The sequence below is a fragment of the Agelaius phoeniceus genome, chromosome 1, assembly GCF_051311805.1.
Source record: "Agelaius phoeniceus isolate bAgePho1 chromosome 1, bAgePho1.hap1, whole genome shotgun sequence".
In the NCBI taxonomy this organism is placed as follows: Eukaryota; Metazoa; Chordata; class Aves; order Passeriformes; family Icteridae; genus Agelaius; species Agelaius phoeniceus.
In genome coordinates, this window is record NC_135265.1 from 63,146,268 (window position 1) to 63,174,218 (window position 27,951).

The 27,951-nt window shown below is 41.3% G+C and overlaps 1 protein-coding gene across 2 annotated transcripts in view; it reads left to right on the plus strand.

The window, feature by feature from the left end:
- Window positions 1–4,948: 4,948 nt before the first annotated feature.
- Window positions 4,949–27,951, plus strand: part of MBOAT1 (membrane bound glycerophospholipid O-acyltransferase 1) — a 57,028-nt gene continuing 34,025 nt past the window's right edge. For both annotated transcript variants that reach the window (XM_077180219.1, XM_054629199.2), the window contains exon 1: window positions 4,949–5,150. In XM_077180219.1, coding sequence (XP_077036334.1) covers window positions 5,061–5,150 — 90 coding nt within the window. In that variant the 5' untranslated portion in view covers window positions 4,949–5,060. The remainder of the gene's footprint in view (window positions 5,151–27,951) is intronic.

Here is a 27,951-nt window from a genome sequence, read left to right on the forward strand (position 1 = left end):
CAAAGCACCAGTGTTCACATAGCCTAAGAAGATAGAGCACCTTTCTCATGAGGTTATTACTAGATTTAGGTATATTTTCTTGTGAAATTATAGCAAATTTCAACTACAACCAATAATATTTTCCCATCACTAACGTTATAAGAAGATTAAATTATTATATATGCACATGAGTTATGTGTGCAGTGTGTGTGAGCACGCAGCAAATGCCTGCAGTTTCAGCACTCACACACATCTGTAAATTGATGGATACAAAGGTGCACACACAGAATAATCTACAGAGAGCAGGTGGCTCCACTGTCTCTTGCCATGTTCACAGCACTTCTTTTAATCATAACTTGGATTGAAGGCTGTCAGCCATCCAGAACAAAACATCCTTGAGTGTATCCCATTCAATCATTTTGATTGCAACTACTTAGTAAACACACCTTTCGTGGAGATACTTCATTCGGTATTTACATTTATTTTCTAACTGTTGTTTTAATGTACTTTTGGGGTAATCAATTAAAATAGCCCAGCAACAATCCTTTCCCTGTATTTTCAAATAATCAGAATACTCATACTGTTCTATTCTTCACACAGGTTTGTTTCACTGTACTTTATATGAGACTGAGAGGGGATTATATTTTCCTTATTTTCACCCATTTTTTACACAAACATTTTGGCTCTGACGTGTCAAGGCAGCAGAGCATTAGTTAAAATTCAATGAAAACTGCAGTCCTATAGGATTTAAGCCTATGCTTTAATGCTTTGCTGAAATTAGGAATCTCTGCAGGGAGACACATAGAAATTTGGTAATCTTGCCAGGAGCTGCCAGTGAACAGATAAACTCTTGTCATTTGCTGAGTATTGCCTGAACAGTGCACACATCCCAATAACCCAGGCCTAACCTGAACTGTGACATTGAAAAACTCCCTGAGCAAGTGTAGCTGCACCAATAGTCTTACATTTATAACTATGTATCAGCTACATTGTCAACATATTTTCTTTCACAGTTGCAATAGGAAAACTAGCAAATCTTTTTGGGATTTTTCCAAGTTTTAGTTAAGGGAGAATTCTATGAGCTGCAAAATTGCCAGGTTTGTTGAATTAGTCACCCAAAAATAGATTTACTACCAAACAGGTCTTGATACGAAAGAGTACACATATCTGTATGCTAGTTCTCTTTAATAGCAAATTATTTAAAAAATAAAACAAACAAAAAAAGTCTTAAGAAGCTCACAGCTGCATATAAGTTAATAACAATAACATTAGACAAGCTTAACAAAATAATGTGTTTATGAAGTAAAACTCAGTTAAGCCATCAATGAGCACAAATTCAGACAGGAAAACTATTAGCATGACCACCTGGATGTTTCTTGCCTAATTTCTTATTTTAATTCAGAATTATTTGTTACTCATTAACAGTTGGTTTCCCTAAAAAAAGGAACCTGGTATAAAATTAATGTTGTCAGTGTTGTAAGGTAAATGATAAAATAGTTATATCTCTATTTCCAAACAGTCTGATTTGCTTTTCTGAAGAAATATATCCTTGTCTTTCTTACAAGAGAACAGAGGGGAAAACATTTTAAAAGTTAAGTAACACTCACAGGGAGTTAATATTCCCATGAAAGGAAATGATAATATTGGACTGTACTAGAATTTAGTGTAAGCTTTTAAAGTACTCTTATTGATGGCTGTGAGTCTTTTAAGCACAGAAGACACACAGAAACCTATGGTATAATGGGAAAACTATAGTCATTGTACAGAAGTTATACATCACAAATCTATTAGTATTCTCTAAACACCAAGAGTGATCCTGTCAAGAAAGTATATTTGCATTTCCAGATACAAGAAGGGGTAAGGTTTCACACCCACAATTTTAAATAATCACAGAATCACAGGAAATACTTCCCCTGGGTTTACTAGCTGTTCAAAAGAAAATAAATAAAGGATGAGAATAAATGTTGAATTGGAAGATAATACAAATAAACCTGTCCTGTTGAACACTCTAAGGTTTTGGAAAGGGAGATAAGACGACCAAGTTAGCAAGGATATGAAGTAATTCAGCATATTCAGAGCTTTGTTATTGAGCTGAGACAGATTTAACAATGTTGTATGTGGTGCAATTTAAATAGTGTTAACATTTAATATTGGTAAATGTAAGCAGGAAAAAGCAAATCTTGATTATACATACACATTAGGCTGTAAATTACCTACTACCTCTGAGAAAATAGACTTTGAAGTCTCTGGGGATGATATTAGAGGTTCTTGGTAAAGGAATGTAGAACAATATAGTTCATTGCCACAAAACTTCAGTCTCTTCCTTTCAAAGAAAACAGAATAGGGTGAAAAGGAAGGACAAAGATACCAATAACTTCCATGTAATAAGAGATTAACTGGAGTCCTCAGTGAGGACAAGAGGCAGCTCAGGGTATATGAAGTTCTGAAAAGCATGGGGGAGGTGGTTAAGCAATGATTACTTGTTTATTTCTCAGAGCACAAGAACAAGACAGCCCTCAATGAAATTACAAGGCAGCTGCTTTAAAGCAAACCAAGGGAAGTACTTTTTCATGCAGCACATAATTAAACAGCAGAACCCATGGGATCCTGTGGAGGTCAAAAAGATAAGTTAATTCAAAATATATTAGAAATGTAAGATAGGCCTATGAGTGGCTATTAAACATGATATTCCAGATGAAATTTCCATTTTCAAGTCCTGATGGCTACAGTAGAAGGTAAAAGGATTGCTCTGTTCCTTTGTATCTGTAGCCAGCTTTGCTCAGTTCCCTTCACCAAGCTTCTTGTGCTAACCCACTTCAGAGTTGCCATCTCCTTCCTTCTTGTGCTCTTGTGCCTGACTTTCTCCATCTGTCTTTCCCTCCTTCCAGCTGTTTTCCGGATCAGCTGTTTCCACCACCACACAAAGCCAGATGGCTGAGCCCTGAGCACAGAGAGACATGCAGTTCCTGTGCCTGGAGCTGGGTGATATCCCATCCTGCTCCTCTAATGGCAGAAATAGGTGGAGTCCAGTGACACAGAGGAAATGGTAAGGGGAGAAGAATGCTTATGGTCTTCAGAAATATTATGTGCTGAGTCCTGAGTATCCACATGGATTGTGTGTGGCTTTCCTCCCAGAACTCTGGCAGTTGATGGCTCTTGGGCAGTTTCACAAACACAGTGAAAGGCATTTCCTTGATTCAAAAAAAAACTACCATGTCTAAACTTGAAGTCACCCTCCCAGAGCTACTAGATTTCCACAGTGAAAAAAAAAGCTTTGATATTATCTGTACTGTGTGTGTCATAAATCACTTTTATTCTGTTCCCAAAAGCAGATCAATGTTTTTAGCCAAGGCTCAACAAGCAGACTGCTTGTGGAAGACACAGCCCATGGAAAGTTCCATCCAGAGAGTTTCAGGCTAGCAAATTTTAAACTGGAAAGAGCAACTTATAATGGAAAACGTTAAGAACTCCAATGCATGGTTATCCAGTTCTTCCAAACCTCTTACTTTTTCCACTTAAAGTATGTGTGTGCATGTGTATATTTTCACATGCATTCAAACAAAGTGGCACCACTAAAATGATACTAAGAGAATGTTGTTTCTGTAAATCTCCTTCCCCACTGAACAGCCTTTGCCTGGGTTTTCCCTTGCACAGCATAAGCAGGGCATTTCAGCACGGCACAATACCATTTTAAAATGGCACAATACCATTTTAAGCCACTGTTACAGTTTCAGCTACCGCAGTTGGCAATTAGTTGAAGAAAAGAAAACGACCGGCCTATTGAAGAGTGTGTAACCAAGCCGGCAAGGACCCTTTGGGATATTCCAGGTTGCCAGCGTGCCAGCAGCTGTGAGCTGAGCAGAGAGCTGCAGCGCTGGCCGAGCTCTCCTTGCAACACAACACCGCATTGTCCGGGGCAGGCGTAAGAACACTCCTCCTGCAGATAAGACGAGCTTTCTTGAATTTTCCAAATTCTCTCCACTTCCTTATGACCTGCATAGTTCCCAGTTGATTTTAGGCCACTTTTTCCATTTTACTACAAGGCTTCAAGAATTCTGAGCTTGGTTCAGCAAAGCACCAGTGTTCACATAGCATAAGAAGATAGAGCACCCTTCTCATGAGGTTATCACTAGATTTAGGTATATTTTCTTGTGAAATTATAGCAAATTTCAACTACAACCAATAATATTTTCCCATCACTAACGTTATAAGAAGATTAAATTATTATATATGCACATGAGTTATGTGTGCAGTGTGTGTGAGCACGCAGCAAATGCCTGCAGTTTCAGCACTCACACACATCTGTAAATTGATGGATACAAAGGTGCACACACAGAATAATCTACAGAGAGCAGGTGGCTCCACTGTCTCTTGCCATGTCCACAGCACTTCTTTTAATCAAAACTTGGATTGAAGGCTGTCAGCCATCCAGAACAAAACATCCTTGAGTGTGTCCCATTCAATCATTTTGATTGCAACTACTTAGTAAACACACCTTTCATGGAGATACTTCATTCGGTATTTACATTTATTCTCTAACTGTTGTTTTAATGTACATTTGGGATAATCAATAAAAATACCCAAGCAATAATCCTCTCCCTATATTTTTTAATGGCCATATTTCACTTGCAACATAAACACATCACTTAAAGCTTACTACTCATTTTTCCATTTTTCCCCCTGTGAAGGGTCTCTGTATAAATAAATGAACAAATAAGTAAATAAATATTTATTTTCGGGACTGTTTTGGCTGTGACACCCCAGCTCTCCCCTGCTTGGGGGCAGCCACGAGCTCTGCCGGCGCCGGACAAGCGTGTGCTTTTGGCAGGAGCCTGGGGCCAGGACACTGCACCGGGGCACCGCGCCCGCCCGCGGGCGGCGGCAGGCGGCAGATGCGGCCCCGGGCACGGCGAGGGCTCCCCGCTCCCCGCCCCGGAGCCCGCCCCGCCCCGCCCCGGCCGTCGGCGGCAGCCCCGCCCCGCGGAGGGCCCCGGGCGGGCGCGGAGCGGCGGCGGCGGCGGGAGCGGGAGGTGCGCGCAGGTGGCGGCGGGGCCGTGCGGCGGCCCGAGGGGGGATGCGGCATGGCCGAGCCGCCCGGAGCCCCGCACCGCACCACCGGCTCCACCCTGCTGCACCCGCTGAGCGCGCTGCTGGGCATCCCGCTGGACCAGGTGAGAAGGCGGGAACGCCGCGGGCCCCGGCGGCATCCCCAGCGCGGATACCCGGCCGGCAGGGGCGGAGGGAGGGACGGCGGGTCCGTGGCTGTCACGCCGTGTCTGCCCGAGGGCCTCGGCAGCAGGGTAGGAGCGGCTTTGGGCGGGGGTCGGGCTGCTGTCACCGGGGAAGCGTTTCGTTTTTCCCGGCAATGCCTGGCGCTTCTCCTGCTCTCGCAAGAAGTCGCCGCTGGACGCTGCTGGATGCTGCTGGATGCTGTCAGTCACGGTGCTGGGCTGGCTGGGGCAGAGTTTGGAATGCTTCGGGATCTCGGGTGCTGGTCCAGCCCTGGCAACCGCGTGGGGAGATGCAGGGTGCCCTGTAGGGAATCCTTGCGTTCAGGCTCTGCTTTCGTGGCTACAGGACTGTAGAAGGGAAGCTCAGAAGCCGCTTCCAGCCTAGTCCAAGTGCCTGATGGAATCACAAAGTGCATATATGGAGATAGGCAGAGCACACAGACACACAAGTGGTCTTCTGGGAGGGCAAGTTTGCATTAAATCCTTCACAGCATCATAAATTTTTGGCTGTGGTGGTGTTTTCTAATTGTTTATAGTCTCCTAGTTAACTTTATCCCTAACAGGCAGAAAAACGTTCCTCTCCCCTACCCCCTGCCTTTTATTGTCCCTGTGCCTGCATGCACCTGCTGCCTTCCTGCATTCTTTCAGCGACAAGGAAGTTCAGTCTGGAAGTTTGTGCTGACCAGAAAAAGACTCCATCAAGCTACTAGGAAGCTGACATGTGCTCTAAGAAACCAGGGCAGCAGAGGTGTGCTTGGTAAAATATCAACAAAAGGTTGAGATTTATTTGCTTTCTTCTGTTTGCAGAGTGAGTGGTGCTATGTATCATTTTTTACTACTGTTTGTTTTTAAAGCTGAGTAAGGAATATGTCATTTTGTAGATTAAACTCCTTCATCTAATCATGCCAGTTTTCCCTTTTTTTGACAGAAAACAGGTTTTGATGCAAGAAGAGAGATATGTTGCTCAACACTAGAACAGTCAAACAATAAAGGCCTATAATTATCTGTGAGCCATTAGATTAGGAGAAGGCACATGAATAGTGATAGCTTCTTTTTTGAGGTATTCCATGCCATGATTGATGAATACAGGAGCAGCAAAGAAGCCAGGAGTAGCAAACATTTGCTGTTCCAGCTTGTTTGTGGTGCCACAGTGTACGTACAGAGTTAGGCTGACTCAGTTCCCAAACAATGAGGTCTTGACAGACTGCAGTTTTTCTTTCTAAGCTTTCAAAATCTTGCCCTTCCATTCAGCTGAGGTGATACAAATATGGTGTTGTCTGTGGAGAAGATTCTTCTCATGCTCTTCTGGGCCTAAGGATGCTTCACAGTGTCTGGTTATGTGTTGTGTTTGTCCCTGGGCTCTGGTCTCATGGGTGCTGGTGCTGGGCGTTTCTGTGTTTGCTGGTTTGTGTCTCAAGCCCACAGCAGAAAGCAGGGCCATGTGCTCTGGGCTCAGCAGTGTGCCTGGGCTGTGTCAGTGTGCCTGGGTGTGTGAGTGTGTGTGCCTGGGTAGTGTGAGAGTGCCTGGGCTGTGTGAGAGTGCCTGGGCTGTGTGAGAGTGCCTGGGTGTGTGAGTGTGTGTGCCTGGGCTGTGTGAGAGTGCCTGGGTGTGTGAGAGTGCCTGGGCTGTGTCAGTGTGCCTGGGCTGTGTCAGTGTGCCTGGGCTGTGTGAGAGTGCCTGGGCTGTGTGAGAGTGCCTGGGTTGTGTGAGTGTGCCTGGGCTATGTCAGTGTGCCTGGGCTGTGTGAGAGTGCCTGGGCTGTGTCAGTGTGCCTGGGCTGTGTGAGAGTGCCTGGGCTGTGTGAGAGTGCCTGGGTTGTGTGAGTGTGCCTGGGTGTGTGAGTGTGTGTGCCTGGGCTGTGTCAGTGTGCCTGGGCTGTGTGAGTGTGTGTGCCTGGGCTGTGTGAGAGTGCCTGGGTGTGTGAGTGTGCCTGGGCTGTGTGAGAGTGGCTGGGCTGTGTGAGAGTGCCTGGGCTGTGTCAGTGTGCCTGGGCTGTGTGAGAGTGCCTGGGTGTGTCAGTGTGTGTGCAGGTGTGGCTGCTGTCCCTGCCATGACCCTGCTGGCTCAGGTGGCACGGGGCAGTGGTGGGCCAGGAGGAACCCCCCCTTTTCTGGGGTTCATCAAGGAACTGTAGCATAGCTGCAATGAAATAGAACTTCCCTCGCCTGAAAATCCCCCTATTTAATTGTCCCTGTGAGATTATGCAATCGATACTTTTTAAAAATTTCCCCCACTTCTCCTGCCCTGCTGCAGTATGCTGCTCCATGCCAAGCATCAGGGACTTCTGCTGTCCTGGGACAGGATATACCCACATTGTGGGTATGTGTGGAAGCACTGTGCCACCACTGTTCCCTCAAATTACATGAGTCTCAACTCTGACCTGCAGTGCTAAGGCCCTCAGAAGCAAAATAAAATCTTTTTTACATGACTCTTCTGCCAGGTGGATTGCTTCCCTTCCTCATAAGAATGAGAGAGTGTATTGCTGAGGCAGGGAGAAGTTCAGTCACTTGCTCCTCTGCACAGAGTGGAGCTCTGTATATGAAAGACAACTTTGCCAGATCTGAATCCCATGTGGAGCAGGGGCTGGTTTTACAGGAGCCCCTTAGTGCAGTGCTGACAGGCTCTCTGTGCCTTCTGCTCAGTGCCCAGGCTGCAGCAGGGGAGGTATCTCTGCTGTGCCACTCTTGCCACATCATTATGCTTAGCCTGTTGGAGGGTGACAGCCCCAATCTCCCTCTGCTCCATGCAGCTGGCAGTTCCCCATGGCTGGCCCTGAACCTTCAAAAATGCCAGAACGTGCTTGGAGAGCAAGAGGTAGAGGTGAAATTTAGACCCTCCAGGTCACTGTGATATGTGAAAACCATGTATGTCTGTGTTAAATGGACAGAGGACTTGTCCCTTCTTTCATAGAGATGATTTTCCATGGGAACTGTGCTATGAGAAAGATTTCGCTCTGTATAAAAGACCAGAAAAAAAGTTGAGCTGAAGGTCTGAGAAATGAAGGTTGTAATCATTATCCTTTCATGGCTGGGGCAGAAAAGCTGTGGTAATGGTACTTGGAAAATGTTTTGTCATCTCAGAAGCAGCTGTTGTGTCACTCAATATGGGAAGCATGGATGACTATGAAAATGTCGTTTTCCACATTGGTGGTTTTCTTAAGCAAAAAATTGTGACTTGGTTTTAAAAGCAGCCCAGAATTACAGAGGGTGGAGCTCCTCTCTGCACTGTGTACCTGGCAGACTGCTCACATTTTGTTTAGGAGACAGTGCACTGCACAAGGACATAAAGGTGTTTTCTGCTTTAGATGCTGAAACAATCCTGATGTGTCAGCATGTATTTGCACGTCTCTTCAATGGATGATTGATCTTTGAATTTAGCACTGAAATATTATTTTTTAAGAAGTGCTATATGTGGTAACAAGATTAATGATCTTCAGAGAGGATGAAAAGACTCTCTGTATTCAATTAATTCTCATATCTCAGGAAAGCAGACTTTGAAGTTTCGCTGACTTGTGTTCTAAAAATACCTGTCTAGGTCAATGATATACCTTCAGCAGCAATTGCAAAAGAATTTTGGGGTGGTTTTTTTTCCATATCATGTATTCCCCAAATCATTGATGCCGGAATATCCTCCCTCTCATTTGCTTATACAATGACTTTTGGAAAAGTATACACTTTTTTGTTATACATGCCCAAAATCACCAATTTTGGGATATAGTCCTCTACCATAAATCAGTGAGATATGGGAAGTTAGACATTAAACTTTTAATACTGTAATTTATGTAAACAAAGCTCATGCTTGTAAAAATACTGTGAAGAAATAAATATACTATTTCAAGCCATATTTAAAGTAAATTTAATGGCATTGTTTATTCATATGTAGTTTTACCATACTTTCCTAAGCTCTAGGCATCTTTAGACCTATTCAGGCTCTGAGGGTTAAGACACATGATTAAAAAGTTTCACTTCCCAAGGTTATTTTGTAGTATCCTTCATATGCTGGGTTACCAATTGCTTTAGAAGTAGCAACCCTAGTGCAACTGGTCAACTGCTGTATAACAATAACATTTTAACAGGCCTTGTTACCCTGACCTATTGTCAGGCTGTTAACTTTGAGGGAAGTAAGTTCAGAGGAAATTCCCCCAGAAAACTCTATGAGCATCTTCTCCTGTTTATATCAGAGGGCTTTTAATTTTGGTGTTTTCATTGATGAGGCCAGCCATGTTTCCCCAAAGAGGAAAAAAAAAGTCCACTTGAACTTAGTTTTGGCTTTGTCTGCTGGTGGGAATGAAAAATTTTTCATTTTAATTCTTTCATTGTAGGTTATTTGCATATTTATATTTTGGCAGCAGTTTAAATAAAAAAACTAACTGTGGAGGGGTTCTGGGACATGTCTCTGAATCTTGGGATAGTTGGAGTATGAAAAATGTTTTTTCACCATTCCTTAAGTTTGAAAAACTGCACAAAGCATGCTGGTGAACTGGTTTTAAAAGAAGAAAGAAGAAAAAAGTATATATATCTTTTTGAACTTTTACAAAATCAACATATATTCTGATCCCAATGTCAGGGATGGTTTTGTTAACTTTTTTCCTTAACATTTTTCTTTTTTTTCCTCTGTCTGACTTTAGTTTTACTTCTTTGCTTTCTGATTTAACTAGTCAGAAGATCTGTTAGTCCCAAGCCTCTTGGCATGACTTTTTTTATCCAGTTTTTGGGCAGTATAAAGTCAAATAAAAAACTAACTTTCAGGAACTTAACAGACTTTAGTCTGTGAACTTTGAGGATCCTTTAATGGTTGTCAATAGAGACATTAGAAAACGTAATGCTGAGGAAAGAAAGGTAATTTGTCACAGACCAAAGTGAGATAACTGAAGATGGAAGTTCATTAAAGATTTAAGTGGAGATAGCATCAGGTTTTTAACTGAAAAAAGCTGCTCTGAAACTCTGGAAAAACCTGTCATGGTTGGTATAACTATGCTGTATTTCAATTTCCTAATGTCATCATTTTACAATTGAAAATTCTACATTTCCATTTTGAATTGCAGCAGTATTTGTTACATTAAATTCCTCCCTGCCTAACACACTCAACTGCAAAAAAAAAAAAAAACAACAAAAAAAAAACCCATGTAAATCTTAGTTATTTGGGAAGCAAAAAGAAAAAATGAAATTTGAATTCAACACATTTATAGACAAATATTACTTGCATTGCCAAAACCAACTTTAATTTTGAGCCTTTCTGACTTTTGAATACTTAAGTTTTATAAAACTGTTTTCCTTGAAAGAAGCCTTTAGCTTCTTACTATAATGCCATGAAGGAGAAGGCATGATGTAAAAAACAGAGGAAGAATCTTGCTGATTCTCATTTGGGTCCCCAGTTAAACAGGTGCTTGTGAGCAGGGCAGTTCATAGTGCATTTGCAGTAAATCCAGTCTCTTGTTTCACCACTTGTGCAAGGTCCAGGAGTCTGTATCCTCCTGGGACAGTCCTAGGACAGAGGTGTGATACTTTCTTCCAAAGTTTAATGCCATCTCCAAAGCATTTCTTTTCCTTTTCAGGTCAGCTATCACTAACAATTGCAATAAATACACATTTTCCTCTGCTTTGGAAACGTGTGCTGCCTTTTCCAACATGTTCTCACTGTGTTTGGCACTGTAGTCTTGAACCTTATGGCTGATGTCTTGATACTACGAGTGTAAATATTTCCACATCCCTCATGCCTTGAAAACAAAGCCTGTCCTATTAAGTTTTTTAATTTGGCAAGGGACAAAAGTGCAACTGGAATCAGCTGCTTACAATTTTCCCCCTTTTAAGCACTTTCCTTCTCATCTGTGTTAAACAAGATCTGGAAAAATAAATGTTGAAGGGCTGCATGAAGCTCCCTGAAACCTTCCCTTCGCATCAATCACGCCAGCGCTGATTTAGCGGTGCTCTGCAGCTATTTTGAGAAAATCTCAAGTAGTGATGAAAACTCTTGGGCTCCAGCCTAGGGGTCTAGGCACTGAGCACAGAGCTAGCTCTGTGTTTTCGGGGGAGCCCCTGATGCTTACGGATTTGCTGTGCATTTGCCAGCCTGGCACAGTGTTTAATCCTCTGGCTGCTCCTTGGCTCCTGTTACAGTTCCCAAGGACGGGCAGCACTAGAGGCAGGCTTGCCAAACTGCAAAGTGCTGCTGCTAGTCCCTGGGCAGGGCAGGCTGCAGCACTGGCCTTGGCATTGCTGCAGGAATCCAACCTTTTGTACTTGTCCAAAATCAAGGAACAGGTAACATGATTTTTAAAACGTGTCAATGGGCCATATTTTTCTTTGGAGTTAAAAAAAAAATCCCTCTCTATGTTACTGAGTAGTTACAGATAACCTTGAGGGTACCAAACCTCATCTGCATGCTTGGATAGTCTAGTGAGGGTCATTAAGGAGATCTTCCAGAAACTCAGGCCTGCTCTCAAAAGTACAGCCTGCTGCAAAAGTTTCTACAGTTAGTTCACTAATGGTGGTGAGAGTGTTTATGTTAATATATAGTTTGGACCAGGAGTGTGCTTTGGGAAGGAATCCCTTGACTGTCCCCACTGGGCACACTTTGGACACAAAGTGTCCCTGGAGCACCTACACAGGATTCCTTTCTGGGAATGTGAAGCCAGAGGATGCTGCCCAGGGACCTGCCATGGCTCAGCTGCTGAGGGGCACACAGCCCTTGAGTCCAGGTCCTCTGACCTCAGACCCTGCAGACAATGAATCACATGGATGAGGCACCTTGTCCTCAGCTGCCTTGCTCTTCAGAGCCATTTTTGCTCCACCTCGGCACGTGCAGAGATGGACAGGGTGGAATTCTCTGACCTTCATCTGGTGGTTCCTTCAGTGAGGAGCACTGGTCAGGCTTGTTTGGTCACTGCTGAATAGGTGGAACCCAGCCTGTCCTGCGCAGGGCTCGGCCAGGGCAGCCTCTGCCAACAGAGAGAATGGCCCCTGGGGAGAAACAGCCAAGGGAAAGCCTTTGGGTGGTCCTTTTCCAAGATTGCATCAGTCTCCCTTCTAATGACCTTGATTGGGAATGTTTATCTTCACCAGTCCTTTTTTTCCCCCTGGCTTAAAGCATTTTAAACAGCTTTTGCACAATCACAGGTGATCACAGATGCACAGCCAAAAGCACACATTCTGACATAAATGGTTTTATTTGAAGTTTTTTGGATGGGGTCTACTTACAGTATGTTGCACCCTTAATGGAGTTGGGTGGAAATATTTTTCCTCTTGTGTTTTTGGCTTCCCTCATGATAAGAAAATTCCAGGCTTTACAAAACCAATCTTAGTAGTGTGAGGAGAAAAACCCTTGTAAACATATTTTTGAATAAAATATGTTGAATCTTTTACAAATTTCCAAAGAATTTGTTCTCAATCATTCCTCTAAATGTTAGTAAAATACCCAAATAGAAGACAATTTTTAAAACCCAAATCCAAAGTATTAACTAGACAGTTTTCCTGCCAGGAATAATTTTTATTTTTTTCTTCCACAGGAAATGGTACTCATTGTCCTGAAATTTTTTTATAAAGTTAATCAATCAGTCTGTAGCATGAGTGTTGCCATGCTATCTGGTCTGAAGCAAAACAAATACTAAACTTAAGACCAATTCTTCATTTCCCACTTTCTGGTTGCTTTGTCCTTGTAAGATTTGGTGATTACCTGGTGACAGACTGGCTGGATAATGGGAGTTTTGCCTGTGCCCTCATGTCACACACTGCAGTGTAGTGGGTGAAAAGCTGTCTCAAAGCATGTGAGCTGCCTGCCTAGATGACTTCAGCAAAAAGCAAATAGACCTGAGTGTATCTGGCTGCTAAATCCCAGACAAAGACCTGGCAACCCTATGGAATAGCAAGTTTTAAATTTTTGATCAGTGAGAGATTATATTCTGCGGTCTTCAAGTTCAGTGGGTGTGTCAGGTTGGGGACATCTAGGATGGAAAAGGGAGGCAAGAAAATACTCTTTTAAATAATTTATTTGGATTACATGCAGAATACTAGAAAAACTAAATAACCATTTCAGGCCAAGAAACAGACTTCAAATGCTGACTGACTGTCATGAACTGGGTGAGTGTTTGCTGCTTCCATAGGCCCTGGTCTTGTGACAAAGCTCTAACTGGACTTCAGCAATTTCTTCATTTGTGGTTTCTTGTTCAAGTGCAATTTGGCCCTGGTATGCAGATAGGGCAGGAATGGGGAAGGCAAAATGACAAGGCAAAACCTAAAACAGTTGAGGACCCCCTGCTTTCAATATTTCTTAAATAAATCCTGTGCTTATTTTCATGCTCATGTATTGGTTCTAAGTAAAACCTCTTATGTTAAAGGACCACTGAGTAGAAAAGTTTTAATTTTTAACTCTTACATCTGGCTCAAATGATATTATAAACTGGTGAAAGTAAGTTTTGTTTCCCTGTTACCAGTGTGAGGTAATGTTAAAGAGAGTACAGCAGTGACTGCTCATCTCACCTGCACACACACAGAAGGCAGGTTCAAATCCCTGACTCCTAGGGTTTCCACTAAGTATTTATACCAGCAAATTCCAGCTGATGGATCACTAATTTATCTGTTTTAGAGAGAGTTTTATAATTACTCTGTTCAGTCACAAGTGGAGTTTAAGTAGTCTGACATTTACACTTCTCATGTGTCAGGGTTTCTCAGGATATTTTGCCAACTATGCTGTGTTGAAATTGGAAACAAAGTATAGACAAATGGAGACAGTGACTGAGAAGGTAAAGTTCATTTTTTAAAAATTAAATTCAGTTTTTGATGGCAGCATTAGGCATCTACAGTGAGTTGTAGGCACTGTTAGGACCCACAATTGTCTTTGCCTCAATGTGTATGTTTGTGTTCATGCTAATTCTCTAGAGGCAAAAAATTGTGGTCTGTAGTTGCCACAGCAACAATAACACTGCACTCAGAGTATGGGTGGGTTTTCCCTACTTTGTACAAGAATGTTGAAAGTGTAGGCATATTGCTGTGAGACACTGTGAAATATGATAGACTCTTGAGAGAGAAAACACTTGTTTGTTTTTTGTTCAGATAATATAATCTTAATTTTGTGTTACCTTTGTTGCCACTTCTCTGATAGGGTGTTATTTCCCAATTTGCAAACCTAACATTGCAGAGAGGAAAATGGGCTCAGCAGTTTGGAAAAAGAAAGTTTCAGAGGTGTTCTGCTGATGCTAATCAGTAAATAAGATGAGGATTAGAACAAAGAATGCTCAGGGCAGAGTGACATAATTATATTTCTGTTTCATTGTGGTCAGTTTTGTCAATGAAAAGATGACTGTAGATGTTTTTTGCCATGAACCAGGATGAAAACTGGAACTAGATAAAAGAGAAAAAAATACAGGGTAAGCTTATTTTCTTAAACCTGCTAAAGCAAAGTGAAGGAACAAAGAGGTTTGCTTTAGAAATGTGACTTTTAAGAGGGATCATGGTGAAAGTGTATGTGAGCAGCATGAAAGCAATGGATTTAGACCTTAGAGTAATAGAATATGTTGGAAGTTCATTTGGCTTCAATCCTTATGCCAGGGAACTTCCACTAGGCCATGTTACTCAGAGCCCCAGGTGGCCTTGGAGACCTCCAGGGAGGAGGAGTTCACAACTTTTCTGGTCAAGCAAAGAAAGGACTTATTCCCTTGTGTCTCCCAGTGTTTCTTCATGTTCAGAGAGACATGTGATAGGCTGCAGATTCAACAGTGACTAAAATTAGGGTGTTTTTCATGTGGTCCAGACCTGGCTGTGAAACCCTTTCAACAGGAGGCTGCGAAGGCCAAGAACTTGGCCAGAGCCAGAGTGGGCTTGGATGTTTACATGGAACATGAGTTTCTAGGGTAAGCACAGCTTAAAAGAAAAACCTTTTGGAGGAACCTGTTCTTTTGCTGGCTCCTTTCAGGGTTTGTTCCCACTCCAGGCACTGGTTTCTGTCAGCCTTGCCTCTGGTGTTGCTGATGCCTTTGGGATCCCAAATCACTGCTGACAGCCCAAAACATGACTACTTCCATTATGGGTAGGTGGCTCTGCTAGAGTCATCATCCCCTCCCAGACCTTGACTCATGCTGGATTTATTCCTTGAGTTTCTTCACATGGTGATAATATAGCAGGAAGCACCAGATCTCTGCAGGGAAGATTAGCCAACACCCAGGAGAGGTCACTTCTCTCACATCCCACTTTCAGGCAGCCCCAGCTGCAGCTGTCCTTCTGTTTATTGGTTTATATAAAAAGTAACTGGCTCCTTATATGTTTTGAAATGTATTCCCCTGTTGGGTTATCCTCTTACTTTTCTGTTCTGATTTTTAACTGCTGGGGGATTTTTGTCCATATGCTGAGCACCTCCCCTCTGTTGAGTTCATGCTGCATATCTTTAATGCTGTATTTGATAGTTTCGTGGTCTGCATATATTCTTTTAATAGATTATGCCAGCAGGTGTCTGTTGAAGTCTGCCTTCATCCTTTGATAGGGTTCTGACATCCTGATCTGTAGTCTGTTATCTACCTATTTATCAGTCATACATTTTTATGTGCACCATGAACTCAGTTGTCTAGGGGTCTCAGTCTTCTTGTTTTTTGTTGTTTTTGGTTTTTTTTTTTTTTGTCTAGATAGAGTTAAGTTAGTGTTTAAATGATTATCAGGAGAAAATAGATTCTGTATCTGCCTTCTCTATTTCCTTTTCCTTTGGCACTTCAGTTTTTGAGCATAGTCACTCACTAACAAGGATGAGATACCTGCCCAGTTTTAGAAGACCCTAAATGGCAAGTGTGCCTGTTTGCTGTGTCTAGGATCGTGTTCTTGCAATGGCTTGGAGAATTTCTGTCTATGAGATGGTGGCCTCATTTATTTGTTGACAGGTGGAACTAGTGGCTTGTGGCCTGGAAAAGCTTCAGGTGGTCTTTGGGGACCCAAAGGGGTTGCTGGTCACCTCCAGCTCCTGGATCTCCTCTCCCTCATCCCATATAAACTCTGTGCTGCTCATTGCTTGGGTGCCTTCCAGCATCAGAGAAACTGAAACCCTCCCCACATCTGAATCTGCACCTTAGTGCTACAGCAACAGTGGGAAGATCACCATGTGCATTTTGAGATAGCAAAGTTTGCTAAAAATCAGACCTGAAATGCTTTCTCAAAGTGCCTCTGAGATACCCAGATGTTAGTGGTATAAAACCTTGTGATAGGGAGGTGGAAATACATTTTGTAAGCCAGCTGGGCAGATCATGCAATGTCCTAGTTCTTTCACAGTATGTTTTTTTAGGCTTTATGTGTAAATCACTTGCTTGAAAAGGAAATTATAATTGTTTATGCTACTTAAAGGATTGTTGAATTTCTTTTCCCTGGCTATGTTCAAATTCTTATGGTATTTTGAGAAGAGTTCACTTGGAGTTTTTGGAATTTTGTTGTTGTACTTTGTTTCTTGGATAATAAGTTGCCTGTCACTGCACAGTAGGAGCATCACTGCAATAATTTTAAAATGTAAGGACATTCTTCTCTTTTTTTCCTAACTGTTCAAGAGGAAAAAGTGAGACTTATTCCCCTTGCCTAGGAAAAGCAAGTTAAGTTTCTGCTATTGCTGACTCATAAGCATGGCAAGAATACAAAAATACCATGATTAAGTAAAGGTGAGTGAGTTTTTTCCTCCTCATATTGCAGTTATCTTTGGAAAATATCAATGTTATAAACCAAAGCTCTGCTGCACTGCATGCAAATAGAACTACGGAGCTCCAGTGGGGGGAATGTGAAGAAGGCTTTAATGAGGCCAGGAAATTAAATATTTTTTTCTCAAATATAGTATAATGCAAATAAAACTAATTTATAGCAAAAGCCAAATATCTCTTTTTTTGTTTGTTTGTTTGCATTTCTTTATTCACCAACTGACACTTGATCATGCTGTGTGTTTTCCTGTTAGTTTTTGTTTTGATTTGGTTGCTAAGTTTGAAAACTAGGAAATGTGGGCTTTTTTGGTTTTCATTATTTGTTTGTTTAATTTGAAGGGGCAACCCCTCAAATTCCTTCAGAGCATGACTTTTTTGAAAGGTACTGATGATTTCCAAATATGTTAGTTTAGTGGTGGTTGAGATGTTTGACTTGTGCCAAGTCCTGAGCACTTGTCATCTCCAAGTTACTTGTTTTCAGTAGTGTCTGAAGCTGAGTGCCTAAAATTAGACATGCTCCTAAGTTCAGCTTTCAGAGATATTTGCTGTAGATGTAAGGTGCTTGTAACAGGCACAACTAAACAGCTGGGGTTATGTTCTTGTCTTTTTGCATGGTTCACCATCCAAAATAAATGACCATGGAGCAAATATGCTGCAAATTCTGAGCAGAAATAAGGAAGGAGAAAAAAAGCCACAACAGGATATTGTCACTGTGCACATTTTGTTGGTGTCTTCTCTTCCTGCCACGGTTCTAAAGGGATTAAAAATAAGTCTGCAGCCCACATAAATGAAGGTTAGATAAACATGTCATATATTGAAGAACACAGGGCAATAATTTTACTTTTAAACTGTACAACAATAGGAAGGGCCAGTATTTTGTGGTTGTAAAAGTGAATATCTAGAGCTGGCAGTTAACAGAGGTTTGCAGATTCTACATGGTCACTGTAATAACAAAGGAATTAAATGAAGATAATTGTGTTTGAATTAGTAAAAAAGAAAAAAAGCAGCACATACAAAGTTCTTTGGAAATAGGCTAAAAATGAAGAGAATAGCTATCTAGAAAATCTGCTGGCCAGGAGAATCAAGTGCCTTGGGGGAAATGTGTGACTCGGCAAGTTGCTGGAAAATATAAAGTTTTCATTGTTTTTGGAAACAAAAAGAGTGAGTTTTTCTATCTCTTATGTTTGCAAATATAATTGTCTAATATAAACTGAGTTTCCCAATTAAATGGTTCTGACTAAGGTTTACTGCCAAAAAATGTGGCTGTGCGTATATTTCCTGCCCTTGTGCGATGCTTCTTTTTTTCCCCATGTGAAACCTCTCTAATGTGCCTCTGGTTGAGCTGACTGAAAATTAATTCTAAAGAAAAAAAATTCTCTGCAGATTCGCTGCAGATTTTCCCTGGCCCTTACTGCTGGCTTCCCAAAAGTTTTGTGTGTCCTCTTCTGCCCGTGAAAGGTAGCTGGGAATACTTGCTGTACCTCTTTCACCAAATTCTGTTGGCTACATTAAAGGAGATTTTCTTTATTTAGAAAATAAAGCAAATCTTTATTAAGAAATAAAGATTTGCTTTATTTTGCTAGGTTGGAGCATAAGACAGCAACATAGATCTTCATCTTTCCTTGTTGATGTACCCCAATATTATGTTTCTGTGCTTGTGTGAAGCATTTGCTTTGTTCTTCACTCCCTCTGCAAATGCTGATCCTGTGTATTTCTGAGACAGAAAACTGCTTAGTCAAGGAAGAGGACAGGAAGAAGTGAGGTTTGTACCACCTGCTTGGGGAAGCAGGAAACCAAATGTGTTTGACTACACCCATTGTGTGGGAGCATTGTCACCCTAAAACTCTTCTACACATATCTAGCAGTAGATATGCTACCTTGCTTTTCTCCTGACTGGCATGGTTTGGTTTTGTTTTGTTTTTTTTTTTATTTGGTTTTGGGTTTGTGTTTGGTTTTGTTTTATTTTATCCCAGCTCTGTTTCAGGCACTTGAAATTAGTGTAGAATACCAGCTTCTGGAACGTGAAACCTTTTTATGGTGGCTTTAAGTGTTAAACCAAAATTTGAAACATGAGAAACTATGGGTCACTTTTGAAAACTTCGTTTCTTACAACTAAATGAAGTCCAGTTTCACAATCCAGGAATTTCTTTTTGCTTCTGGTAAAGTTAGTGTGTGTAGTATAAATACTGTTTATAAGTATGCACTGTACATTTCTGCACCTAACCTTACTCATCTAGAGTACTTTTACAATAGAAGTACCTGTTTTAGTTATGCTTTGGAATTTCATGAATTCCAACCTAGAATTGCCTTTTTTCCTCACTGAAATGAAAAGAAAATTAGATAGACAAGCTCTGCTATCGAGATGAGTGTAAGGACAGATAAAATCCATCCTTTTTTCTAGCAAAGGCCATGCATAAAGTTTTTAAGCACATCCTAATAGGCTAATTTTACTGTGCCCTTGTTTTAAGTTACTATGAACATGACTTGGTATTTAAATACAGGATGTTCCAGATTTTCTGTGTTTAAGGGCCTAATAAAGGGTTACATAATACCATTGCAATGTCTGAAAAGTTTAGTCTTTGATCAAACCACTAATTCCAAGGATAATGTGCTTAAATTTAGCACAGTGCTGACAGTTTCTACAGTGGGGAAAAAACCAAATTTCTTTTGGCATAAAATAACCTGTCAAGTTGCAACTTTTTTCCCCTTACTGATATTTGTTTCTTTCTGTTGTGTGCACTTACTGGGACATCACTGGGCTAATGAGAACAAAACTGCTCTGTTTGTATTGGTTTGTTTTTTTAAAGACCACTGACATTTTTCTATAGAATAGGAACTGAAAATAGAATTGCACAGACATTGCAGCAGCAAGAATGGGGCAAGTTATTTTAGATGTGTCAGTTCCCATTCTACTGACGGATTGCACTTTAAGCCTACTGTTTTATTTTTAAATTGATGAATATGTGCAGGCTCAAGGCTTTCATCTGGCCTGAAAGTTAAGTGTGTTTCTGAATTGGGACTTTACAAACACTGCTAAAAGAATCCTGCCATCTTTGCATTCAGGCAAGCCCCATTGTTATTTGGGGAAGATAATTTACATTGAGGTCACAGAAGGGTGGTTGGGTAGACAAACATTTGTATGTATTCCTTCTTTGTGTTTTGCATAAATCAGCTGTGTACTTATCAGTTACACAGGCAAAATGAAAAGGTGCTTGGCTTATTGTGTTTTGCTCTAAGTTTTTAAAAACTAAACCTTTAAATGTGGTGGGAGAAAAATCAGGTCTGTGTTGATGCTGTTCTTAGTGCTGCTTCTTTGAAGTTATTTACTCAATAATGCAGATGTAAAAACTGGGCTGAAATCTCAGGATCAGTGCTTGAGGCTGGTGACCTGAATCATGTCTAATGAGACCTCTCTTGGTCCTGCTTCCTTTTTGGTGCTGTGGTGTCCATCCATTGTTTGTGATGGATGAAGGGACACAGTGTTGTGGATTGGGAGCTCAGCAGTGCTCTTGGAAGGTGGTGTGGAAATACCTGTTTGGGATTTGGGGCACTCATCACATCTGAAAAGACTAGCTGGAGTCAGTATCTGTTACCAAGAATTCCTTTGTGAGAAAAAGGTGGGGAAGTGGTGTATTTAATGATTATGGATGCCAAGGATCCAAGCTCCAGATAGGTGCTGAGCCCTGCAGGTGGCTTAGAAAGAGAGGGGGAAGCAGTGCTGTGGTGCTCCCACCCTGGGAACTTCTTAGAGTTCTAGGGACTTTCAGAGGCCTTGCAGGGACTCAGGTGTCTGCTTTGTTGTATCTTACTCTCCTGGAGTAGGTGTCTTCCTTGTTTCTGTTAATTTCCACTTAAGCATCTCTCTCCTAACTTTACATATGTTTAAATGGGGCCTTCTGAGCATACCTGACAGAAGAGCTAGAGTGTTGGAGTGATGTAGTGATAGAGAGTAGATGGCGCAAGATGCCATCTTTCCTATCAGAAGTACTTGATCCAAGGGACTCTTTTGTGAAGAAGCAAGGCTGGTAGTTCTGGTATTGGGTTTTTTTGCTTGCTAATTTTGTTGGGATTTTTTTTTTTTGGTGTGCCAAACTTCTTGTTTGGATAACAACACTTCAGTCCTCTTTTCTTTTTCTTATTAAAATACCCTCTATACTCTGACTTCCTAGTTGTAGTTCTGCTTTTAGACCTGTCTGACACGTAGTACTGTGAAATACTCCACCTGCACAGAAGTATGTAAAATTATTCTTTTAAAGTATTTTTGGACTTAAAGGTACTGTAATTAGTGTGCTGCCTCACTGCTGAGCAGTCTGAAGGAGCAAGACAGATCTTCTAATAACCTAGAGGCATTCTGTTTTAAAAGAACCACCAGGATGACTTAAGGCTCCAGATTGTTTGATTTTCCTGCTGTTCCTATTACAGGTAGGAATTAGTGCTGCCTATCTTAGATACAAGGGAATTTCATCATTTGGCATCACTTGCTGAGAGAGCAGTAATTAATGAGGTACAGGTAGTGGCAGAACATTGCTGCACAGAAATGATCATTGCTTAAACATCTGTTCAACATACAGAGTCATTACGGCTCAATGTGAGAGCTGTTGACAATGAGCTAAAGTTGTTTTTGGATCAGATCCACATATTAAATTTATCAAAGGTAAGTGTATGGGAGTGTGACTTAGCACTATGATGTAGATTTGACTTCTCAAGCTTACTTTTGACTTAAATGTTTTTCCTTTAAAATTTTTGATGACTCAAGGTTTAATCTATAACTATATTTTGTGTCCTGCTAGTGATTATTCTGCTAGTGGTTTCATAGAGGTAATCCAGAAAGAACATCTGTTTCAAGTTTACAGTCTAAATCATGGAAGGATATTTGACCCTGTAAGTAGGGAAACAGAATTTACCCAGGAAAACAGCACAACAAGCCAAAATACTGTCAGTTTTGTATATTCTACTTCACCAACTCAATTCTCTGCATGCAACTGCACAAAAAATGCCAAGGCTGTGACAACTTAGTGCTGCCTCTGAAGAGGACAATAATCTTTAATTAGTCATGCATACACGCTTTTCTCTCTCTGTCTCTCCCATGACAGAAATTCTGTTTTCAAGCCTTTGCTTCTGCCCCCCCAAAATCTTCCATAGGACTCCTACAACACAAAGCCAGAGAAATAAATTGTTTCTGTATAGCTCTGGAGATGTGACCTGTCAGCAGTGGAATCAGTATTTCCCCAATGTAAGTTGATTTTTCTCCTCTCTGATCCATGCTGATTGCAGTCTGCAGTGCCTGGCTATGAACAGAAAATACAGCATCCTGCAAGTGACAGTCAGTTCTGCTTCCTTTACAAATAAAAGCCTCTTTGTGCTGGCTCAGTGCACTGAGTTCTGTGCAAAGCAATACCACTGTGGGCAATAAGGGGAACTGCATGGGCCATGTTACACAAATCCTTTTCCTTCATGGAAGCCTAGGTCAGAACTCTAGCAGTGGGAACATGACATGGTCTCTGTGGTATTGCCCTCCTTTTTGGAGATGCTTGTCCTCTCCCTGTGTAGAGCTAAATGATCTCTGCGGAGGATATTTGTCCTTATAGTTCATAAAAATAGTCTGGAAGATCAAAATATTTTGAGAAATTTCAGCAAGTATCGGATATCTTTGAGATCTGATTAAAGACTATTCCATCTCTCATTCTTAACATGCCCTTTCTAAATATCACACTTTTGATGTTATGAAATGCTCTAATAACAGCAGGTCTGTTTTACAACATCAAAGTAGAAATGTCTCCTGCAAAGTGAATTTAAACATGTTGTTTGCCAGGTGTCTTTGGTTATATGTGCAAAATAATCTTTTACACATGGAAAACAAATTACTGCATTTCTGTAGCTCTTGCTTTATTCTTTGGAAGAAAGGCATCACCCTGGAAGATGGGGCTGATCTCTGGCAGAGTGGAATGCTTTATTATGGCATTCCCTTTCCAAAATACTACCCAAGCACTGTTGTACTCCGCAGACAGTGATTTGACTTGAATTGCTGTTGCTGGAAGTAGTTTCTGTTAGCAAGGTTCTTTATGCTTTTCCAAATACTGAAAAGAGCTGTCTGGTTGTCTGTGGTAAGTCTGTGAATAGAGGAGAAAGTCTAATTTACCAGATAAAAACCATGTAGCAATGTCCTAAAGTAGCTCTTAGAAGTTCATTAGTAATGGCAACAGAGTATCTTCACCATGAGATGTAACTTCATCTTCCTACTGAACCACTATGAGAAGCCTCTGTTCTTGTACTTCTGTGCAGTAAATGAAATGCAGATTTAAACCTTTATTCTCTCAGTTTTCTGCTGAATCCAAGACCTAGAATAAATTAGAGGCATCTTCTGCCATATCTATAACCTGACTGCATCATCTGCTACATGTGGAAGTGGACGTGGACCTGATGCTGGCTGGGAATATTCTGACAGCCTGGCTGTGCTCAAACACACTTGTATCTCTCTCTGGGAATGTGTCTGAATGTGCAACATGCCTGGTTTTTATCCACAGACTGTGTGCTCTTGAGGACACACCAGCACCCTGTCATCAACAAGGGGCAAGTTAGCAGTGTGACTCCTGTTAGTGATTGTCAGAGTAACAGCATTAACAGGAGTTTTGCTTACTGAGGATGGTCTGGTTTGGGTAATGGACTTAATAGGCATTTGGAGTTTGGAGAGAACTGTGTGGTCAATTTGTTATATCCTCCTAGATTTTTGGAAAGTGAGATCAAATTTTCTGCAAGCCTAAGGGAGGAAAAATGTAGTAGAGGGAAAAGAAAGTGTTTTTGTGGTCAAAACAGAATGCAGGATATTTCCTTCTGGTGCTTAACTGTAAGGAAATGGTTAAAAGCCCTAAAATAAGAGGCTATGTGTTTGACCTTAACTATCTCTTCCTACAGTGTGATCTAGTAACTCTCAACTGTGTATTGCCACTTTTTTAAACAGGGAGATTTGCAGATGCAAGGCTTATGGGGGTGAGCAGAACTGAAACTTCCTGAAGTGCGTTATCAGTAGCCTACCTTCAACTACAAGAAGCAGTGACCAAAAGTCTTGGTAATGATTTGGTTTAAAGGTGTATAGTCAGATTTTGTCTCCTCTCATATTTTCTGTTTCCCTCTCAAGAATTTCTAGCTAGGAAATGCACTTTCTCTTTTTTCCTTTTCATATTTTTGTGGGATTTTTTCTCAGTAATTTTTCAGTGTACCAAGCAACACTTTACCTCTCTCTTTGGAAATCCTCTACGGCTCCATGGCTTTCCTGTTATAGGGATTTGACCAGTTACTACTTTTGTTTGAGTTTGATTTTTCATCCTCAGCCTTCACCACGGAGCCAGTTTGCTCCCAGCACAAAAAGTGATAATTGCTTCTATTCAGTGTTATCGACATCAGGCTCATGTCCTGCAAAGGGTGAAATTTTTAGATGCACCTATTTAACTCCAGGTATTTGGAACCTTTATTTTATGATTTGCCAACTGGCATTTGCACTTAGAAGTGCCCACTTGCAAATGGTTAATTGGATCAAATAAAATACTGGGCAAAAAATCATATGGATTTCCTCTTAGAGTGGTTAGGAAGTTGAGGAGATGACTTTGCTATGTGAAAGGCCCTGCCTGTTGATGGAGATGACTGAAAAGGTGATTCCAATCCCTAGGAGTTAGTGTTTCCCCTTCACACATACCACTCCAAACTTTGCCAAGTTTCATCCTGTTAAAAATGGGAGAAGATACAACTACTCAAGACAGATGGAACTGACCTTTTATGTACTTTGAGGGATTGGATTACAGCATAATCCAATAGGGGGATCTTGAAACCACTGTGTTTGGCTATTCTTGCATCAACATCGTGGGTGCTTGGTGGGTTGGTTTGACCTGATTGCTAACTTTGTGTAAAACTCAGATTTACTATCTAAACATCACTGCTGAGTTATTGCTACTACAGAAAGAATACAGGGAGGAACTACAGTTTCTTTTTTTCTTTTGTTGTTCATACCTGCTCTGGATCCATCAAGCCTTTTAAAGTTGAGACTAATAAAGAATTAAAGGCTTAATTAAGCAGACAACAATAACGATCGACTCGGTTGTGCTGGAGCTGTTCCAGATTTTCTCTCTCTCCGAAAGTGTGGATATCTTGTTTCTGCATTGCAAGGCTGTCTCCAGCTGGCTGTGACTCAGACACAAGTCTTCCAGATGTCGATGCAGAATACTGTGATGAGACTGCCTTTCTGTCTTCCAGTGTTTAATCATGGAAAATGAAAGGAAGATACTGTCTTCTTTTGGCAGCATATCATGTGCACTGGTTCCTAATTTTATTACATCTTACTCTCTAGAGCATGGAAGAAAGGGAGTGTAAAAAGCAAAGGTGTTCCCTTTCTGCTAGCAAAGTTGAAACCAGATGTGCAAAATTTTGGTGGCAACACCAAAGAGATGTGGCTAGCTAAAAACACGTGTCAAATGACTTGCAATGCTGTAAAAGGTTAATTGGCATATAATTTTTATTTCCGTGTTGTTTTTGCCTGGACACCATTCATCAGTTTTCAGAAGCTCTGAGTTTTCTGTTTATAAAGTGTTTCTAGCAACAGTGGAAATAACCAAAAGTATGAATCCTTTTCTCTTTGGAAAGGGAAAGGAAGGAAAGTGTGACTTAGTTCATTTGTGATGCAGCACATTTGTTAAATTCTTAGGGATCTGTTTACTTGGATGCCTTAAGTATGTAGAATGAAGAATAAAACTAATGTCAAATGGAATGCAGTAAAGTCACTGTCAGATGAACTGTCAGCCTTTGTGTGCATGCATGTGAACACTGCATGTGTTTGAAATGGTACGTAGAAATTACTAAATAGAGGAGGTTATATGAAAAGCTGTTGCATCCCTCTATTCCCTTGTGTGGTATTGGTGAACTATGAATTGCACACTCTGAAGGTACATATCTATAAGTAACCTGAACAGAAAGAGAGATAATAATTGTTTTCATTCTTCCTCTCTATGTTTCCCAGGCCTGAAGCTTGGGAGAATTCTCTTCGACTGAACTGAGAATCTCCACAATGTAGAGCAGAGCAAGTCTGGTCTATTGCCAGATTATTGCTTGCTGAGTGCATTGGGTCTGTGATGTTTGGCTGCTGTGCAGGAACAACCCTTAGAAACCAAAAACTCATTGAAACATAAGGGTGATGTTTTGGCCTGGTACAAGGCTTTGCACTGACCCTTGCAAAAAGAGCTCGGAGTCTTGGTTAATTGTCTTGGTTAATTTGCACAACAAAATGAAGGTGTGACAGTGGCATGGTTGGTAGCACAGGTAACACATACTCAAAGGCCAAGGCAAGCAAGAGCATGTGTATGTGAGGCTGCTGAGATGCTTGTGATGAAGTCTCTGCCACTTTTTTGCTGCTGCTGCCACTGTCATTCCCTGCCTTAGCTGTTTAAATAATGTTAAAGTGTGTCTGCTCTGGGTTCTTGCACTTTCCTTATGCTGTGTGTGTGAACCTCTGAGATCCCAGCATCGTTAACATCTCACACTGGGCTTACAAGAGCCAGATGAAAGTAAAAAACAAATGCCTGCTTATCATGATGGTTTTTCCTGGTATAAAGTTTCCATGAGTGGCACTGCACAGAGGGGAGTATTGTCTTTCAAACAATCAACCACATCAGTTTCTGTGAGTCTTTGCACTTTCTTTCCATCAGTTTCTGTGAGTCTTTGCACTATCCTTTACACCAGATCAGAGAAGCTCTGCATGCCACAGAGTTGAGCTGCACTGGATGTGCCAGTGTGACCCCAAGCTGGAGCAGGATTGGGGGGATTAAGGGTCACTGAATTGTCACTGATGAGTTGGCATCCATCAGTCTTCTCCCTTTGAAGGAGAATCATGAGAGTCTCTACCCTCTTTGGAATATATATTGCTGTCTTCTGCTTTGGGTGGTGAGTATTTAGTCACCATTTAGACAAGACTTGGGTAAAAATAATTTTAAACTTCACATCAGCTCTTTTGGATTACATCTTTTTAATCTGAAGGCCCTTCCACTTGCTTGGAAAGGATGCGATCAGAGCAGCCCTGTAGGAGCTTCAGCGGTTTCTGCTGCACCTCTGTCTGTGGAAGGGTGGGAGCAAGGTGTTAGCATTTTGAATGTAACTCTATGGTAACAGACAAGTTCAGGACTTCTACTACAGCATCTGGGTTTTGTGAGACCAGTGCAATTTTGTTCTTTTGTTCTTTTTGTTCTACAGATCTTGCACTAAAAATGAAAATTACTTGCTTTGGTTATAATTCTGTGATACTATTTATTATAAATGCTGCTTGCTTGCATGAGTAAGAAATAAATTGATATTGTCTCTGCTCCAAATAACTAGAATTCAACATACCTAAATATTTAAATTATTGCATTATTTTATTGCATGACTGCCTGCATCACTGAAATAGAGCAACTGCACCAATGAAGCCAACAAACCTTTAATGGAAGCATTTTCATGAACAGCCAACACCATGTTGGACGTAGTCCACCAGAATAAAAGCACTTTGGGGCTATAGTATCTTGTTAAACACATTGTAAATGTTTTTGACAAGAAGCCTGGCAGAATCCAACCAGCCCTGGACAGCCAGCATGTCAGAGCATTTCTGAGTGAGATGTATTATCCTGTCCTGGACTGATAGCTTCAGATAATCCTCTAATCCATGTGATTGCTTAAATGTTGCAGCCTGCTTAGTTTTGCTTGGTCTGGGATGACTTGCTGCTGGAGAGCTCAGGGTGAATTAAAAAAAAAACCCAAAAGATTAAAAAGAGAAAAAGCAAAAATCAGGACTGAGACACTGTGACTGAATAAATGAATTTACCTCCAGCTGTCCAGGGTCCAGGCTGGACTTAAGGATGTTGTATCCCAGTGGTGTATTTGCTCTGTTAGAGACAGCTCCTGGCTCTGTTTTGACTGTGACTTTGATCTGTTTTTCCTCTGACTTCTGGGATTTTTGCTGAGGCTGTCAAAGAGAAGGTGACTTGAAGAAGGCAACGTGATGTCAGTTTTGCTCTGGAGGACACTGAAGCTTTTGCTTGTCCTTGTGTCTGACAAGAGCAGCCTCTACTCCTGTC